This window comes from Mus caroli, unplaced genomic scaffold (genome assembly GCF_978045245.1).
Source record: "Mus caroli unplaced genomic scaffold, Mus_caroli_1 scaffold_16, whole genome shotgun sequence".
NCBI lineage: Eukaryota > Metazoa > Chordata > Mammalia > Rodentia > Muridae > Mus > Mus caroli.
In genome coordinates, this window is record NW_028227271.1 from 7564793 (window position 1) to 7583406 (window position 18614).

General features: G+C 47.5%; 1 protein-coding gene across 3 annotated transcripts in view; it reads left to right on the plus strand.

Moving 5' to 3' along the window:
• Positions 1-10398, plus strand: part of Slc38a1 (solute carrier family 38 member 1) — a 71865-nt gene extending 61467 nt beyond the window's left edge. For all 3 annotated transcript variants that reach the window (XM_021183413.3, XM_021183412.3, XM_021183411.3), the window contains exons 12-16: positions 164-264; positions 2383-2501; positions 2955-3096; positions 3190-3287; positions 4995-10398. In XM_021183413.3, the coding sequence (XP_021039072.1) occupies positions 164-264; positions 2383-2501; positions 2955-3096; positions 3190-3287; positions 4995-5096 (562 nt within the window). In that variant the 3' untranslated portion in view covers positions 5097-10398. The remainder of the gene's footprint in view (positions 1-163; positions 265-2382; positions 2502-2954; positions 3097-3189; positions 3288-4994) is intronic.
• The last annotated feature ends 8216 nt before the right edge of the window (positions 10399-18614 follow it).

Genomic DNA, 18614 nt, shown 5'->3' on the forward strand with positions numbered 1-18614 from the left:
CCCGGTTGTTATTAAAGAATGACTCTAAGCCACATCACTGCAGGGGGTCAGCTGGTCAGGGGATGCATTAGCCTGAGCGAAGCTACTCTCTGGTTCAATGGTGACCCTGACGCTTGTAAGTCAGCAATATAATTTTTAAAAATTCTTTTGTCTTTGTTTTTAGCCGGTCACAGAAGAAGATGCAGATGGTTTCCAACATCTCCTTCTTTGCTATGTTTGTCATGTACTTCCTGACGGCCATCTTTGGGTACTTGACGTTTTATGGTAAGTTACTTCCGCTGGCCATACCTATCTGTACTTAAGAACAACAGGAAAACGCAACACTGAAGTAACTTTCCATTGAAGCCAAAGAGTAAACAAAAGATCCGTGTTTTCTGTTCTGGTTTTTGTGTTTTGTTTTTCCTTATAGCAAATGACAATGGTTCCTTCCATGTCCATTCAAGCTGTATAGCAGAATATGATTACTGAAAATGATAGAAATGTTTTTCTCCCCCCTCTGGAGCTTTGTTCTTCAGAGAAATTGCATTTTAGAAGCATGCCATCTTAGGGAAATTTAAAACGACATCAGAGAAGGCTTTTCCTACTTGACACTGCAAACTGGGTCAGACTCCATTAATAGAAAAGAGAGAGAGTGAGACACGCTGAAAGTGAGAAAGAGCGGGGCCCACACTCATGACAATCAACGTTAATTAAAAATAAAGCGCCTAATTGTTCGCCGGAACTCGGTGCCCCGCAGGGAAGCGAAGCGATGACATAAGGAAGAAGCGAAAGTTGAGAGAGAAAGCGCTTCCCGTTTGTGCCTCAGGCCCAGTCAGGATGGAGGCTAGTCTTTCCTGCCAGGGGCTTCTCACCCACGGCCCTGTAGTTTTGAGAGCTATTTAAATAGATTCTACTATCCTTTCTACCGAATGCTTCTTTAGGCCTCACCCCTCACCATGGAGTAATCTAAAATTTAAACAGGTTTACAGGTTCCTTTAGCCTGGAGAAGGTCATTGATCTCAGGAGCGTCTGGATAGCACTGCCAAATGAGTTGGTAACCATCACCTTTCCTGGGGTTCCCTGTATCCCAGGGCTGAATGGGGAGGGTAGAAGAGAGAGCTAGCATCTGCGGCCTGAGTGACCTTGTTCAAGTTATGAGTACAGGTTTTCAACGGTAGCAGAACCTTGGTCCTTTTATATGCTTAGAGGGGGAATCCCAGCTATTTATAGGTGGCTAATGCATTTTGAGTAAAGAAAAATTCGATCTAATGAGATTTTTTTTTACTATATCCTCCAGTCCTTTTTCGGAAGCCAATGGCATCATGATGGGGCAGGGGAGAGGCAGTGATCGCAATCTGATTTTCTTGCCCACAACCTTGAGACTGTGGCAGTGAGAAACTCTGTAGGAGAGTCGTGAGGGGTGGGTAGTGACTCCTCAGGAGTGAGCATTCTCACTCCCTTCTCAGGCTTCCCTCCGGGTATGCACTGCACTGCCTTTGAAATGACACATTGTATAGTTGTGAGTTGAAGGAAAAGCAAGTCCGTTCAGATACTAATGTATCCGTGGGAGAACTGGACACAAACCGAAAGAGTTCTCTTCTGATGGCGGCTGAGCTAGCGTGCCTGCTGTTTGACTTCCCAAAGTAGAGGTAGAAGGAGGAGCAGGTTGGAAGGAAAGAGGGTTCTGTGGCCCATGGTTCCCACAGAGAGTCTGACATTATTTGGTATGAGCTTACAGTGTGGAAAGGCAGATAGGAAGGACCCCATGCTGCCCCATACGTGTTCATTTATACAAACAAAGCTTCCCACTCTAGACAGCTTCTTCTATTGGGAACTTCAGATCCTATTTAGCTGATAGCACATGGCTCCTATGGACACTTCTTTGAATTTACAGATTGTTCAAAACCTTCAAAACCTTGCCTTCTATCTTAGTCAGGGTTTCTATTGCTGCGACGAAACACCATGACCAAAAGCAAGTTGGGAAGGAAAGGGTTTGTTAATCCAGCTTACACTTCCACATTGCAGTTCATCACCAAAGGAAGTCAGGGCAGGAACTCAAGCAGGGCAGGAACCTGGAGGCAGAAGCTGATGCAGATACCATGGAGGGGTGCTGTTTACTGGCTTGCTCCTCATGGCTTGCTCAGCTTGCTTTCTTATAGAACCCAAGGCCACCAACCCAGGGATGGCCCCACCCGCCCTCCCCCACTGAACACTAATTGAGAAAATGCCTTACAGCTGGATCTCCGGGAGGCTCCTTCCTCTCTGATGACTCTAGTTTGTGTCAAGTCGACACAAAACCAGTCAGCATACCTTCCTGGCTCTATTTATAGAGTCTTGCTTATTTAGGTGAATGGCAATTTGAGGGTCTCCTTAAAAACCCCCGCTGAATCGCTCTCGTTTCAGAAAAGGTGCAGTCAGATCTCCTTCACAAGTACCAGAGCACAGGCGACATTCTTATCCTAACCGTGCGGCTGGCCGTCATCGTGGCCGTCATCCTCACCGTGCCTGTGCTGTTTTTCACGGTAAGTAAAGGGCCTTCCAGTGATAGGGGAAGCACGGGCTTCGGGTGTTCTCTCTGACTTCAGGATCCTCTTGAGAGAAAAAGCCTGCCACAGGTAGCTTTTCTGGTCATCAACACTTGTCTCAGTCCCACCCTCTATCCTCTTAGACAGCAGGTGGGATCCTTGAGTTAGTGTGGCTTCTAGAGACTGGGTCTGCATTCTGATCTTCCACTCTTCTGTTTTTACAAGAGTACTCAGTCCTACCTTTCCATAGAGACCACTCCAGTGGAAATCACCCAACCCGAAGGGAAACTTACTATTTCTTAAGGCTTGGGGCCAAGGCCCCATAACTTCAAACTAGTAAGGGGTTGCCGAGCATTAAGAATGTACTTGAGAAATTCCATGCACCAGTAAATGGGTTTCTTCTGAGGGTGGAGGTCAACCCGCCGTCTGGAATCTCTGCTTTGGCTGCAGGTTCGATCCTCGTTATTTGAGCTGGCCAAGAAGACAAAGTTCCACCTGTGCCGCCATGTCTTGGTGACCATCATACTCTTGATCATTATCAACCTGTTGGTGATCTTCATCCCCTCCATGAAGGATATTTTTGGAGTCGTAGGTATGGCTTGTACGATCCTTTTACAGCGTCCTGAAGCTCTTTGGTTCACGCTCTCCAATAATGGCCCTGAACAACTGTTTTCTTCATTTACAGGAGTCACGTCTGCTAATATGCTCATTTTCATTCTTCCTTCGTCTCTTTATTTAAAAATCACGAACCAGGACGGAGATAAAGGCACTCAAAGAATTTGGGTATGTCTCTTGCCAGACCACTCTTAATTTTTTCTGGATTAGTTTCCCATCTAAAGGTGCAAGTAAACCGCCTCCCCTTGGGAGACCCAAAGCTTCAGGTCAGAACCCTTCCCATTCCTCCCAGAGCTTTTCCAGTGTTGCTCTGACTGGGCCTTTGCCTGTGTTCTCACCCAGGGGACGGCTAGGAGAATGAGTGTTTACCCTCCTGTGTCTCTGTAGAACAGTGCCTTGTCTTTAGCAAGATAGGAAGTGATTTCTCACCATCTGGCTCCCTAACACAACCCAGGACACAGGCAGTGCGTTTTTTTTATGATCTGGAACAAGCAGATCTGGATTCAGAACCGCCTTTCTATCTTGGGATTGTTTGTGGATCTGCTGCAGTTCACGGGCATCTTGAAGGTTAGGTATGCTTGCACAGTGAGGGGATGGGGATAAAGTGGCTCGGTCTGGTCTGGAGAACCATTTTGTTTGGCTGAGGAGAAGGCTTCTCAGCTGCCTCCCAGATAATGTAGGCACTGTCGTCACATGACACACATGTCACCTTAGTCTCTGGAGCCAGAGCAGAGGAGCAAGCAGGACAGATGTTCACTGTGCACTTGGGAAGGGATCACTAATGCTGGTAGAACCTTAGTTCCCCGAGGCAATCATCCTTCAAGCCATGAGAAACAGGTCCCAGGGCAGGACATTCCCCAACTACCACCGAAGCTACAGATAGTGGAGGCCTATTGCCCGCGACTTCTGTAGGCTTATCCAGCCCCTCCTATAATAAAACTGGGTCTCCCAAAGAGCACCAGACAGGAGCTCTTCTTGACCAGGACTATGGCGTGTTAGACCAACCAGCCACACCATTGGCCACTGTTTCCTTAGTTCTGGCTCCCTTCCAGTTTCCAGTTAAGCCCCTGGCTCTCATGAGTCCCCCTAGCCCCAGCCCTCAAAGTTTGTGGGAAGCGTAATCAAGTTGAAGTGGGTGTGCACGCTAATGTCCCCCAGGTGCTGGACTGACTGATCCACGTGTGACCCTCATCGACCTTTCTTTCCAATCACTTAGTTTTGCCCTGCTGCCAATACCCTGAGATCAGATCAACATGTACTTCACTTTTACAAGCAGAGATGTTGGTTTCTCTGTGATGATGTGGATTGATGGGTAATGGCTAACAAAAGGAGCTGGCTAGGTCTCCCAAAGCTTTTGTGAGTTGCTGGGTTTTTTTGGTTTTTGTTTTTTATTTTTTTGAGACAGGGTCATTCATACTCTGTAACTCTAACCATGGCTGGCTTGGAACTCCCATATAGACCAGGCTGGTCTGGAACTCACAGGGATCTGCCTGTCTTCGCCTGCCAAATGCCAAAATTAAAGGCTCGCACCACCACACCCAGCTTATTAGGTTGTGACCTTTGCAGAGAGGAGCTCCTAAGGAGACCCAGGCATTTGTAGCATGCAGACACCCGAGGTGACCCACAAGTCAAGAGCAGGAGGTACAGTACCAGATCTGCGTGCTGTCTGCCCCTTGTGCGGGATGACATGCACCCAGTTTTAGGAAGAGAGTCTTGAAAGTTCAGCCACGATCATAACGAACTTCAAATACCAAATAACACTATGGAGCTATGGAGGAGAGTGGAGGTTTCAATTCTTCCCGGGTGCGCGCGCGCCGGGGTGGGGGTAGGATGATGTCGGCCATGTTGGAAATAACCCATGTCTCCTTGCTGCAGGCGGCCCTTTTCTTGGGCCTAGGGGTGTTGTTCTCCTTGATCAGCATCCCTCTGGTCATCTACGACTGGGCTTGCTCCTCCAGCACCGACGAAGGCCACTGAAGCCAGCAGCCACACCCAGCATCCGCCCACACCCATCCAGCCCCCTTCAGCAGCCCTCCGCCACTTCTTTTGCAAGTTTACAGAAACAGAAACGCACAGGGTTCCTCTCGGGTTGCCACACAGAGACTCACTGCTTCTAGAAGGACCCACGTCCTCTCGGGACCTACACTTTGGGACCGTGGATTTCTGCTTCTCCAGATTTCGTGCCGCCATCTTGTCCAGCCCTTCCCACAGTTCTCCTCCCGTCTCCTCACTGTTGTGGCTTCTCTCTCTCTCCCTCTCAGAACTTTGGAAACACGATCAACAGTTGTCTTCACTTGTTAGATACCCAGCTCCTGAAATCGTTTTCTTAACTGACGCTCCGCTCACGCTGTCTGTATCTTTTTAGAAGAAGAGAAAATAATCTTGAATTGTATATATTTATTTTGCTTTACAGAAAAAAAAATAAGGTTTCAGAAAAAAAAAGGTTTCATAAATAATTTGCCTATTTTGGTTAACATAGCACACAGGGATAATCCTTTTGAGAGACAGGTTGCGTGCCATGGCTGCATCTGAGCATGCCCAATATTTGAGGCAGCTCTGATCACCCGACATGGACTGTCCGAGGGCTGCTGGTACTCCATCCTGCTCCCACGGGGAGCGATTCCCTGGGAGGCTTGGGCACGGCGCCTCTGTATATATATTAATTATATATTAAAACACACACTCCGGAGATCTCAGGAATGATGGTTTGTTTCCCCCTTGGCATCTGGCGTCACAGTTACTCTAGGCTGAGTCACCTGCCTGAGGTCCCTTGGTCCCCATGATGACAAATGAGACTGCCCAAATGCCTAAGGACGTACTCCTTAGCCAGACCACCTTCAGCCCACCACCCGTATTGTTGAAGGGGGAAATGATTTGTTAGTTTATAAGCCCGGCAGCATCGAGTCATGTCCACCAGCTTTCTGCAACAGAGATGAACATGTACCTAAGGACGGCCTGGGATAGGTCAGCCTGTTTTATACTGGGTACCTTACTTTAATGGAGTCTTTGAAAGACTTGTTTTATATCTATAAATCTAGGTTACTACAAATAGGAGATTTTGTACCTTAAATAAGCCTCATTTCTAGTCTCCATCAACTCTCCATCCAGTCCTGAAAGTAAGTCTCTTCCGAGAGAGGACCGCTGAAGTCACTGTGTGTCCCCGCTTGCCTCAGCTGGGGACGGCAGGAGAGCCCTTCCTGTCTGTGATTTTCCCCCCTTTTGTCTCATTATGCCTGTCCCATGTGACCCAGGCAAGAGGGCAGAGTTGCCAATCCTCTCGCTAGTCCCTCCTAAGGGGAGCAGAGGGGAAACTTCATGGAGACTGAAAACTGTTTCAGAGATGGCAGCTCAGCATGCCATAATGATGGGGATACCTGTGGCTGCCCATAGCTAAACTACAGTAGGTGAGGCGCACACACGGTGACCGCTCTCTGCAAACGGCTTGAATTGCAGCCAGTTGTATCCTGGTTGAAAATCTCAGATCCAAATACGCACTGAGCAGAGATTTCTCATCTGGGGGTGAGTAGAAGCTAACAGAGGAGGCCCAGACACTTAGCGATAGACGCTATTCCTCCTGTCTGACATCCCCCAGAGGTTTTCCAGGAATCTCACGAGAGTCACGCAGAGATGTCCCTTACCACACTGAAGTCCCGCAGACAGGGTTAGGCATCAGAGTGCCTGCCACCATGCTCCTGGGGAAGAAAGAAAATCTGTTTTCTGCATTGCTTCATTTGTTCTCGTACTGCTCCAGAGTTCTGTCCTCCTCGAGTTCAGGCAGCTGACCACAGGTCCTAGACAGGAAAAAGGGTAAAACCCACAGCCGCCTCTACCCTTTGCCCTAACGCTTCCCATATCACGGGAAATGACAACCTTTGTAGCTCTGTTTGCACTGTTTAAAAAAAATACATCAGTTTAGTTTGCAAGCTGCACCCCCCCCTTGCTGGTGTCCCCCTTATCCTGTAACCGTTCAGTTTTACATTTACAAAGTGAATCCAAAAACGCACTAACTCTGGGATATGTTGCGATTTTTGTTTGTTTGTCTGTTTGGACCTCTGGATTTTGTGTTGGTAAAACTAATGTATTATTTGCTGCATATTTATTTGCAGGAAGCACGTTGTTGTTGATCTCTGTGATGTGTGGGTTTCTTTTTTTTTTTTAAACCCTCTTTGTGTACCTGAGTTTGTTTGAATATAAGGGATCTTACTGTCATTTGTTAGGGACCACCGAGTAATTCCATAGTTTCTGTGGTATTCACTGTAGAGTGGACTGTTCTCGCTCTCGTTCAGAATAACTGGCAGCCAAAACATTACCTGTATCACCGATGCGAAGTAGCACTCAACAGCACAGTCAAATGTAACAAATTAGTAGACTCAAGCGTAGCAGGCCTTCGCCGAGGGAAACCGAGTTTTCTTTCCTTCAGCACACAGGCTCTCCACACTGTTGACCCAGGGCCAGCTTCATCCTTTGGGTTTAGAACTGGTCTCTGGTTCTTATGACACAGAATACTGTAGATTCATAGATTAGTGTTGCTTGTTAGAAGTAGAGTTTGCAGAGCGTGTGCGGGTAGGAAAACCTACTCTTTTAGGCCTGGACTAGACCTGGTCACAGGGAGCCCATATTCCAAAGCTCTGTAACCCGGAATGGATTTTTCTTCGTTGGATTAGATGTGGGGGTTAGGCCCCCAGGCAGCTGGAAAAGAATGTGGGGTGTAATGGAGTTGACAGGACTGCGGAAGAGCCAAGTTCCCAGATAGACTGGAGGTGGGGTGTGTTGGAATCACTAGGAATACCCCCACTGCCTGTTGTGGAATCCGGACTGTTCATCTCTGCCACGGGTCACCTGCTGGGTAGTGGGGTCGGGGCTCCACCACAGTGGCCTGTAGCACAGCCCCCCCCAAGATTAGAGGGGCTAAGTTCAAAACCCTGAGTGTAGGTGGTGGTCAAAGAAGAGGGGTTCTTAGGGTTCCCCTCCTTGCCTGCAGTTTTAACTTTATAGCTCTCCCAGGTACCAGCTTTGGGGCCAGCACATGGCACTCTCATTGTCTCCCGTGCTGGTAACCATGGCTTCACTGCTTGGTGATCAGGTGAAAAAGTACAAAGGCTCTCCCTCCTTCCTGAGTACTTACGGACCCTGCTGAGGGACATAAAGGCGTCACAGGGTGGGTTGCAGAGGACTAAGGTCTGTGGTGGGATGCCTCACTATAACAATAATTATGCCAAGAATTCAAGCCCTCAAGCTGGTGCTTCTCGAACTGTGCACCCTCAAGGCAGCAGCATGAACCTCATCTACAGACTTAACCAGCAAATTGTCAGCCCCAACCAGACTCAGTGGATAAATCAAGCTGTCCTCGGCAAGTCTCAGGTCCAGCCTCCAGGTGAGACCGGTGATTTCAAGCTTGGGTACCACTCTTAAGCTTTCTCCCATCAGCCCAACCTCGGAAGGTGATTGGTTCCCGGGGTGAGGAATGAGAGCCCAGTATAGGGTAGGAAAGGACCCTAGCCAGTGTGTGCAGGTTCAGGAAAGGGAGGGCGTCGTGTGCAGTCCCTACTACCTATGTTCTTTCCTGCTGCAAATGCACTGCAGGGGTGTGAGTGGATCTTGGGGGTGCTCGCACTTTAGGGAACCCAGCCCGAGGCACTAGTCTTATTTTCTTGCAGCTGTGAAGATTCCAATTGAGGCTTTCAGAAAATGTAGGTAAATTTTTTAAAATGCCTTTTGTAAATGCAGTCCTAAGGGCACTGCTGAGTTTTCAGGGGACCATGTCGATGGTGGGGTAGAGTTCAGTCCCGGCGCTGCAAAATAGAAAATATTGATACTCAGTGTGTTCTAGTCCCAGGTCTGCACTGCTGAGGGAGCTGCGAGGGGAGCCGAGCCTGGTCTGTCTTGGGAGCACAGTGTGAGGCGACATCGTTAGTTAGACTAGGGCAGAGGTGTGATCGTCTGTGTGGTTTATACTTGAGAGCAGAGCCTCCGTTAGTCGGATTAGAACGGGCGAGGCTTTGAGAATGGTACTGCCTATTCAAGGGAGCATCCGGGTACTCATAGTTTGCAATGTTACAATGTTTCTCTCTCAGGACCGCAGGTCTGAGACTCCTTCTGAAACAGTAGTCCTCTAAAACGCAGTGAATTGCTGGTAATACTAAAAGACTTGGGGGTTCAGGTGGGGTTGTGGTTAATGACTGAAAGCAATGCTAAGTCTGAAGGGGTGGGTCCGTGGGGAACAAAGCTGCTTTTCAAGGGACGCAGGTGTTTTAAGACATTCCCGAGGAAGAACCACAAAGCGCTGGGCCTATTTGTACACAGACTTGAAGAATCTATGCAGCAGAGGCTCACTTTAGGAATCCTTCCTTTGTATGTAAATATGTTGTAAATACATAGGAGGCTGTATATTTTTGCAGGTGTTGATCCACACAGAAATAGAGGTCGCTAGTATTCTGCATATAAGAAATCCATATTCTCAGATATGTTAGTGGATTTGTTTGGGAGGGAGAAGTATTTTACCCTCTTTCCCATAGTTCTGTCAATGTAAATCTGGAGTCTAAAACCTTAATTGTTTGGGGGGAAATAAAAAGAACTGTCTGGGGAAAATCTACTCTGATTCCTTATGCTGGTACGACTATCTGTTGTCTAAATGCTATAGATAAAAATGATTTAGGGGGAAAAATCATTGTCATATAGAAACAGACATGCCCAAAATAAGAATTTTTCTCTGCATTATGTTTTTTCACAGTTAACGTTGATGCTATTGCATAGAGTTTGTGAAAACCAAAGTTAGGGAGGGTTTGGTTTTGTTTTGTTTTTCCAAAATGGAATTGCTGTTTCCCAAACTTTGGGATCCTTGAGGGGAGAGCTGAACATTAATATGAGCACGTATTTGAAGGAGAACATGTGTTATTTTTAAGCTTTTGAAGGTCTTGCATGTCTGCCTTTTAGTGTTGATGCCAACCTAGACTGTCTCGTCTGTTTCCCCCCTCCCCCACACACTTGAATCATACTCGTCGGTACGCAGTGCAGTCTCTAGAGTTCAGTGTGTCTTAGATCCCCATCTGACTCAGTACATGTAGCACACCACTATTTTACTAATGTAAAAGCCTTGTAAGTGATTTCGGGTGGGCATCCAAAGTGAACCACAGGTAACAAAACCTGCCTGTTCACTGTTCATCACATAAAGTTGGGTATTTTTTTTCCTTTGGGGTGTGGTATAAATAAAAAAAAATGTAAGAAGTTATGTTCTATAAATGCAGTGTTAACATAGTTTTCAAACATTAAAATGTGAATTAAAGTACTTCTGAGTCTCGTATGATTCCCCAGGAAGCAGTACTAAAAGGCTCCTCATACTTTTAAGAGTGGCTGGGGAGGGCTGGAGAGATGGCTCAGCAGTTAAGAGTACTGACTGCTCTTCCAGAGGTCCTGAGTTCAAATCCCAGCAACCACATGGTGGCTCACAACCATCTGTCATGGGGTCCCATGCACTCTTCTGGTGTGTCTGAAGACAGCTACAGTGTACTCATATGAGTAAAAACAAATAAATCTTTAAAAAAAAAGATTGACCGGGGGAAGCCTTGTCCACGTGCAGCTATTCTAGCTCATGTAAGCCAGACTTTAGCTAAGCCTGGTGGTACATGCCTGTCATCCAGTATCCTGGGAGGCTGAAACAAGAGAATGCAAAGTGGACCAGCCTGGACTACACAGCAATATCCTGTCTAGGTTATTTTGTTTGTTTGTCTTTAATGTTATCATTTGATCTGCAATACATTTGTCCATTCCTCAGAATCACAGTAGGTTGTACACAGTGTATCCATCCCCTGCCCTGTTGCAGTAGCACACATTGTAGCAACCAGAGAATAGGGAGTCCTCCTGACACTTGTGATTCTTGAAGAACCTGTGAGGAGAAATCTCCCAGCCTTTGAGTTTGCCATTTCTTTCCATAATCTGCTCTTGACACCCTAAGGTTTTGGTGGGCAGGCAAAGAGGCCAGGGTCAGATGCACGAATTCTTTCTGTGAATAGTTACTGCAAGGATAGCCTGAACTAGGTGTGAGGCTGGCCATGTCTCCCTGGCCTGCTGATAACAACAGTCCACCCTACAGAGCCACAATGGTATATGCAGATCTCTAGGTAGAAGTAGGACCGTGGGTGTCCAAGCTGGGTGCCTGAACCAAGCTTCCTTAGGAATAAAGCTGATACCATTACCCTCCCTTGTTGTCTCTGTGTGTTTGTGTCTTTGGGACAATGTCTGTGGCTGTCCTAGAATTCACTGTTTAGACCAAAGCTGCCCTGGAACTCACAAAGATTTACCTGCCTCTGCCTCCTGAGTGCCGGGATTAATGGCCTGTGCCACCACACCCCATAAACCGCCACCACAGACCATAAACGTCTTAATTGGTCGAAGTCACAAGGGCAAAGGTGTGAGTAATGAAAAGTGTCAAGCCAAGCAGGGAAAAATTTACACACAGATAGACTGTGAGCCAATTTGGTAGCTCTGACTCCTGCCCACTGTCACTGTGTATATGTGTGTGTGAATCTGTGTGTGTGTGTGTGTGTAACATATCCTTGGGCTAGGGATGTTCTGTCCCACCCACCCCTGGAGAATAAACTGGGCTTTGGAAACTGTACCTCCGCCCTGTCTGCTGCCCCCTGGAGAGGTTAAGATGCTCCACTTGCATAGTCTGGAGAGGATGAATGGGGTCCAAATAGCTGGACCTTTTTTAAAAAAACAAAAAACCCCGGGTTACTTTAAATTCTAGACTAATTCAAGTTGAATTGTGATCTGCTTGCTAGATTTAATATAATACCAAAATGACCAAATTATCAATTCATCTTAAAGGTACAAGCACTAAAACCAAATTGGTATTGGCATAAAAACAGTGGCCACCATGGACAGCACAAACAGTACTAGAAAGGTGTTCTTTAGAACCTACGAGGAAAATAACGCTTGCTCAAATTCACGGTAGGGAGAGGAGGGATAGTTTAGAGGAACATTATCCTAGATCATGATGACAACACATCTAAAGAGAACTCAAAGACTTTAAGCAACACACACACACACATATAAAATACAAGCTGTATACTTGAGACAGGATGTAAAATCATGTCTGGCTGTTTGCATTTATTTAAGACAGGGTCTCTGTAGCCCAGGCTGGCCTGTAATTCACTATGTAGACCAGGTTGACCTCAGACTCATAGCAATCCTCTTACATCAGCCTCCCGAGTGCTGGGATCAGGGTCATGAGCCACCATTCCCAACTTTAACTCATTTAATAACCAAGGAACAGGAAGTTTAAAGATGATTTACAGTGTTGGACGTGGTAGTACACACGAGAATGAGGTAGGGGGAGGGCTGTCTAGACTACACGGCGAGTTGGAGGCTAAGCCTGGGACCATGTTGTAAGAACTTGAAGCATTAAATATTTACAAGGCTCTGGGTTCGATATTTTAGCACAAAGCCTCCGTGGGAGGCTCAAAGAATTCAAGAGCAGACACGGAAGTAACTGATGTAAGGCTGTCCTTCTTAAGGAGGTCAAGGATATTAATGTCTCAACCAGAACTCATTTCCTTATCTCTGGGCAATAAAAGTTTCTGTCTCTCGTCAGTTTGCTACAAGTTACAGGATTGTAAACCAGCTCAAAGACAAAAATAAATTGCATAAATAAATAAAGGTGGGCCACAAAAGCAACTTGTAGGATATACAGAATAGCATCATGGAGAAGGGACGCACACTTTGTTCACTGAAATCTTGCCCAGTATTAAAAAAAAACAAAAAACAAAAAAACAACAAAAAAAAAAACCTCTTTCAAAGTCAGAAGTCCTGACACAATCAAAGTCTCGTAGATTATTGGTGGTAATAAAATGGCTGTTCTCCGTATGGTTGGCCTGTGTATCTGGGTAGGTGTGGTTTGATGTTAGGTGACCCTAAAGGCTTCCTTTTCAGTCTAGAACTTTGCAGTGCTAAGTAGCTACTGGTGCGATAGAACATAGCTTTAAAAGTTTTTTTTTGTTTTTTGGTTTTTTTTGGCTAGGAAGCAAACCTAAGAAATGTTGCATTCGCCTGTCCTGTCTGTATTTAAGAGCATTCCTTTCTACTTGAATGTCCCTATGGCTGACGTTCCCTGTCTAAGAGGAAGTGCCTTTGTTAGCCGAAACAAGACTAGTAACCTGCCTTTGGAACTCGGGCGAAGGTTACAGGCCTGTAAGGTTGGCTCGAGGCCAGTTTTCTTGGGCGAGTTTTGCAGGCGTTAGCTCCTTACTGTCATAACTGTCAAATGGCCAGCAGTCTCCAGCGTGATCTTTTGAGGCAGGCCAGGGCAACATCGCCTTGCCAAAGGAGAGGGACTCAGTCACGGTGTTCAGAGAGGACAGAGAAGTGTAATTCTGTTTTGTTGAGCAAACTCTACCACACTGCCGTACACTGACAGCTTGAGAAGAAAGACCCATGGCTTCCTTATATAGCCATGAAATGGGGCATTAAAATCCTGTCAGCTCAGGGAAGCTTTTCCTCTCAGGTCATCCTGCCCTCTGGGATTCTGTTCTGCTGGATCTGGGGTTGGCACTTGGTGTACATAAAACAGTTGCTCCCGGATTGAAAACAGTCCCGGGCATGCTTGCTGCTGCACTGGTGCAGCCTGGGATGTGTCTAGGGGAGGTCAGCTCAGAAGCCTGCGCCCAAGTGTCTGCTCTCGGAGTGTCAGTAGTCAGTAGTTTAAGGTCCTCGGTGCACCGTCCCTCTCTGTGAGATTCTGGGCAAGGCCATGCTGTGAGGAGCCCATTATTAGCCTGTGGTCTGTAACAGCCGTGGGCAAGCTTCAGGGAGCAGAGGCCTGTGATGAAGAGACTAGACCTGGGTGGCTACTTTAATAGCTCATGGCTATCTTTTTGTTTGTTTGTTTTTGCTTTTCGAGACAGGGTTTCTCTGTGTAGCCCTGGCTGACCTGGAACTCACTCTGTAGACCAGGCTTGGCCTCAAACTCAGAGATCCAACTGCCTCTGCCTCCCAAGTGCTGGGATTAAAGGTGTGCACCACCACTGCCTGGTATGGCTATTATTTTATTCACCTGCCATAGGTCTTTTTAAAATAAACTTGCAAGGCTGTGTAGTGTTCCACTGGAAGGTCACTGAAAAACTGCCAGTGCCCACGCCTTCCCCCCATTTTAGTGTCTTCAAGGCTTTTCTACAAAGTGTGCATCTCTACCTCATGATGTAGAGAAGGAGAGTCTGTCTTGGTCCAAAATAGAGCTGCCTCACACAGTTCTGTGGAAAAGTTCAGGGTCTGCTAGGTAGGGACTGAGGGATGCTGGGAGAACCTGGAAGCCAAGTCTACTTTGGTATGTTAACTATTCACCACAGCTGTTTGTCCGGGGGCTGAATCCCAACAAAGGTGAGGACCCCAAGGCTCCATGGAAGGCCAGACACCTCCGGAGACTCCCATCCCCCTCGGAACTGTTTGCTGGGCCAATGAGGAAGTTCCTTTTACTTTCTCGGCATCTTGCTCCGCCCTCTGTCTTTCCCGGAAGTTGGTTTCTCTGTCTGTCCCATGCAGCAAGCGCGTGGCTCCCCTACAGGAGCACCAGCATCCCCAGGTACAGTTCTTAGGGCCTTCCTCTGGGCTTTGAGAAGAACCTTACTTAAGGTTGGGATACCCGACTGAACATCTCAAAGAAGCACTCAGAAGGGAGCATGCCCATCTGCCGGTCCCCTCTCCGACCACAAGGAGCACTTCCGGAAGCCTCAGTCAGCCCCGCCTCCTCCAGGAGCAGGGAACATTGCACTTGACCTCCTAGGAGAAGCTTCCTCCTTGAATTTATTCCATGCAGAACCGGGGCATGGTATTGTCACTCCTACCAAACCTAACACTGGGATTAGAACCCAACGAGCCAAGCATCTTGAGGAGGAACGTTGGGAAATAGCAGATTCTCCGCTTGCCATTTCTGGCTGTTCTTTCCCCTGTACCTGCTGGGCTATGTTCCTGGGAAAGGCCCACGGGGAAGGTCACTCCTCCCCAATGCCTGCACCCTTTGACTGGGCCTCCTGCACTTCCATGGGGTTGGGCTTGCAACTGAAGCCATGCAAAACCAGCTACTTTTGCCATGTTTTTACCTGTGACAGCTTTTAAAATGGACTAGTAATGCTGTCCTCCGTGGTCCCGAGGCACACTTCTCTTTCCCGCCTGCGTTTGGCATCTATGTGGAGATAGGGAGTGAGTAAAGGAACTCTCTGAGCAGAAAGTGGCAGACATCAGTCCTTTTATGGTTAGAGAACTCATTTAACAGGCAGTACATTCAGTGGGAGTGAGTCCGCAGTGTTCTTCCATCGTTACTTTAAAGCTGTGCAGAAAGGGAAGTGGGGATATTTACTGGCCATTGTCTGATGCTTCTTTTCCCACCTCAAACATCGTCCCCGTCTCAGGGTTTTGTTGCTGTGACAAAACAACATCACCAAAAAAGCAAGTTGGGGAGGAATGGGTTTGTTCAGCTTACACTTCCACACTGCTGCTCATCATCAAAGGAAGTTAGGACAGGAACTCAAGCAGGGCAGAAACCTGGAGGCAGGAGCTGACACAGAGGCCATGGAGGGGTGCTGCTTACTGGCTTGCTTGCTCCTCATGGCTTGCTCAGCTTGCATTCTTCTAGAACCCAGGACCACCAGCCCACGGATGGCCCCATCCACAATGTTCTGGGCCCTCCCCCCACCCTTGATCATTCATTGAGAACATGCCTTACAGCTTGAGCTCATGGAGGCATTTCCTCAACTGAGGCTCCTTTCTCTGTGCCAACTCTAGGTTGTGTCAAGTTGACACACAAAACCAGCTAGCATATCCCCTTAGCTGCCTCTGGCCTAGTCTTTATGGACAGGGACCTTTGGAAGTCAGTGGATATAGCTGTGCAGGTATCCAATAGTGCCCTTGGAATGTCTACTTCTTGAGCCATGGACTCTTCTATCTTAATGGTTCTTGCGACCGTAGTCATTTCCCCCTCCCAATCACAGTTCTGCCATTGGCGGCTTTAGGATGCCCCTCACTGAGGAGTCACCCACTCTGTGACAGATAAGCCTTTATAAACCTCACATAGCAAGGCAAGTCTGTTGAAGAATGACTACATCAAAAATATCTTTGATGCAAGCACAGCTACAGAACACAGAAGGGTGTCATGGCCATAAGAAAGACTAAAGGAGGAACCAGGAGATGGCAGGAGCTGAGCCATGGGGAGGTGTGGACTAGGGGTGGGGTAGGCTTTCTCTGTCTTCCCTCTTCTTGTTGCTGAAGTTGCAAATCACCTGCCTTCTCAAACACTGGGAAGACTTGGTCCTTCAGACACTGCGATGGTTTGTATATGCTTGGCCCAGGGAGTGGCACTGTTAGGAGGTGTGGCCTAGTTGGAGTAGGTGTGTCACTGTGGATGTGGGCTTTAAGACCCTCACTCTAGCTGAATGGAAGCCAGTCTTTCACTAGCAGCCTTCAGATGAAGATGTAGAACTCTCAGCTCCTCCTGCACCATGCCTGCCTAGATGCTGCCATGCTCCCACATTGATGATAATTGGCTGAACCTCTGAACCTGTAAGCCAGCCCCAATTAAATGTCATCCTTATAAGAGTTGTCTTGGTCATGGCATCTGTTCACAGCAGTAAAACCCTAACTAAGACAGACACTCAAACAAAAACCCCTGATTTTCTTTTGTCAGGAGGCATAATCGCAATACTCCATGGATGATGGGGGGGAAAGCCTGCCTCCAGAGAAGCCTCAATTGTAATACTACCCCTCAGCTGGATCGATTCTGCAAAACAGAGAGAAATGGTCTGAGGTTCCCTGTGGTCAACTTTTCTTATTGTTAGGAAAAGTATCAGCTCAGGATGCCCAGGACCAAGTTCTCAACACAAAGGACAGGGGAGAAGGGACAAAGGCAGGAGAGAGAGGATGAGGAAGAAGGGGAAGGGAAAGAGGGAGAGGGGACAGAACTGTTTGTCCTGGAGCGAGTCAAAGGACAGCCTCTGGATAGAGAGGAGACAGGCATGGACCATAGGAAAATTGCACTTTATAAAGGCAAAGGGGAAAGACAGTGTTAGGAGGTGTTTAATTTTAATTGGACATATAAATTAAGTGAGCCAAAAGGAGCTTTTTAAAAATGATTTATGAGCCGGCATGGTGGCACAAGCCTTTAATCCCAGCACTCTGGAGGCAGAGGCAGGCGGATTTCTGAGTTCGAAGCCAGCCTGGTCTACAAAGTGAGTTCCAGGACAGCCAGGGCTATAAGAGAAACCATGTCTCAAAAAAAAAAAAGATTTATATATTTATTTATTTTATGTATATGATTGCTCTCTTCAGACACACACCAGAAGAGGGCATCAGACCCCATTGCAGATGGTTGTGAGCCACCATGTGGTTGCTGGGATTTGAACTCAGGACCTCTGGAAGAGCAGTCAGAGCTCTTGACCACTGAACCATCTCTCCAGCCCTTAAAGGGAGCTTTTGATGGCTGGACTTCAACACTTTGATAGCTGGACCTTGGTCGTCAGCCTCAGGAGGAGGATGTGGCTAAAAAAAGGAAATAGACCTTGTGGGTAGCTTTAGGGATGTAATCTAATGGTTTTTTTTTAGCAAGACAGAGGGGATGGGGGAAGGGCAAGGCCCACCAGAGCTGTGCTAGACACACCCTCCACTCCTGTCATGCTGGCCACTCTCACGCCAGCCAGAGTCCCTTCACTTACCATCAAGACCAGCTAGAACTGGCCCACAATTGTTACCAAGATCTTGCTACCTTACAGCTGTCTGTGGTTTGGCTCCCCTCCCTCGGGGGTGGGGGGGTGCGGGTGGGGGAGGGGCAGGGGACCCTTATCTAACTCTATAACTACACTGACTGAATCTGCTTGTCTAGTCCTTCCTCCTCCAAAACTCCCCCTGTGAAGCAATCTCTGGGAGACTTTCCTTTCAAGGGATTTGTTACATGATCTTGAAGCTAACTAGCTGGTAACATAGATCACCCACCCATCAGCCAAGTTCCAGTATGTCCTCTCAGACCTTAAATGAGGACTGTGGAGACTTCCCTCGCCACCCCACCCCACCTGGGGATGTAGTTCTTGTAACAAAACAACTGGAAAGACATCTTCCTTAAGAGCCAATAAGGATCCTGTATTTTATCCACTCCTGTGGTCACTAAGGTCGAGAGTGTGGACTCCTGGATCCATCACATCAGGGTTGAGACTTGACAGTTCACACAGTGTCCCCCCCCCACACACACACCTGAGGAGAATGCAGCAATCGTATCTCCAGAAGCAGGTCCATGCGCCTGTGAGATAATGGAGGACCCCCAGCTGCTCTGCAGGAAACAGCCAACTAAGCCCTAGCTGAGCAGGAGCCCTGTGACCTTCACACTACCCCCTCAGACTGGCCTTTGCTCAACTGATACTCTACAGGACTTTTCTGGAAACGGTTATCATGTTCTGGGCTATAGTTACCATTCAGCCTCTCTGCTACTAAACTCAAAATGAAAAACTGTAGCAAAACCTG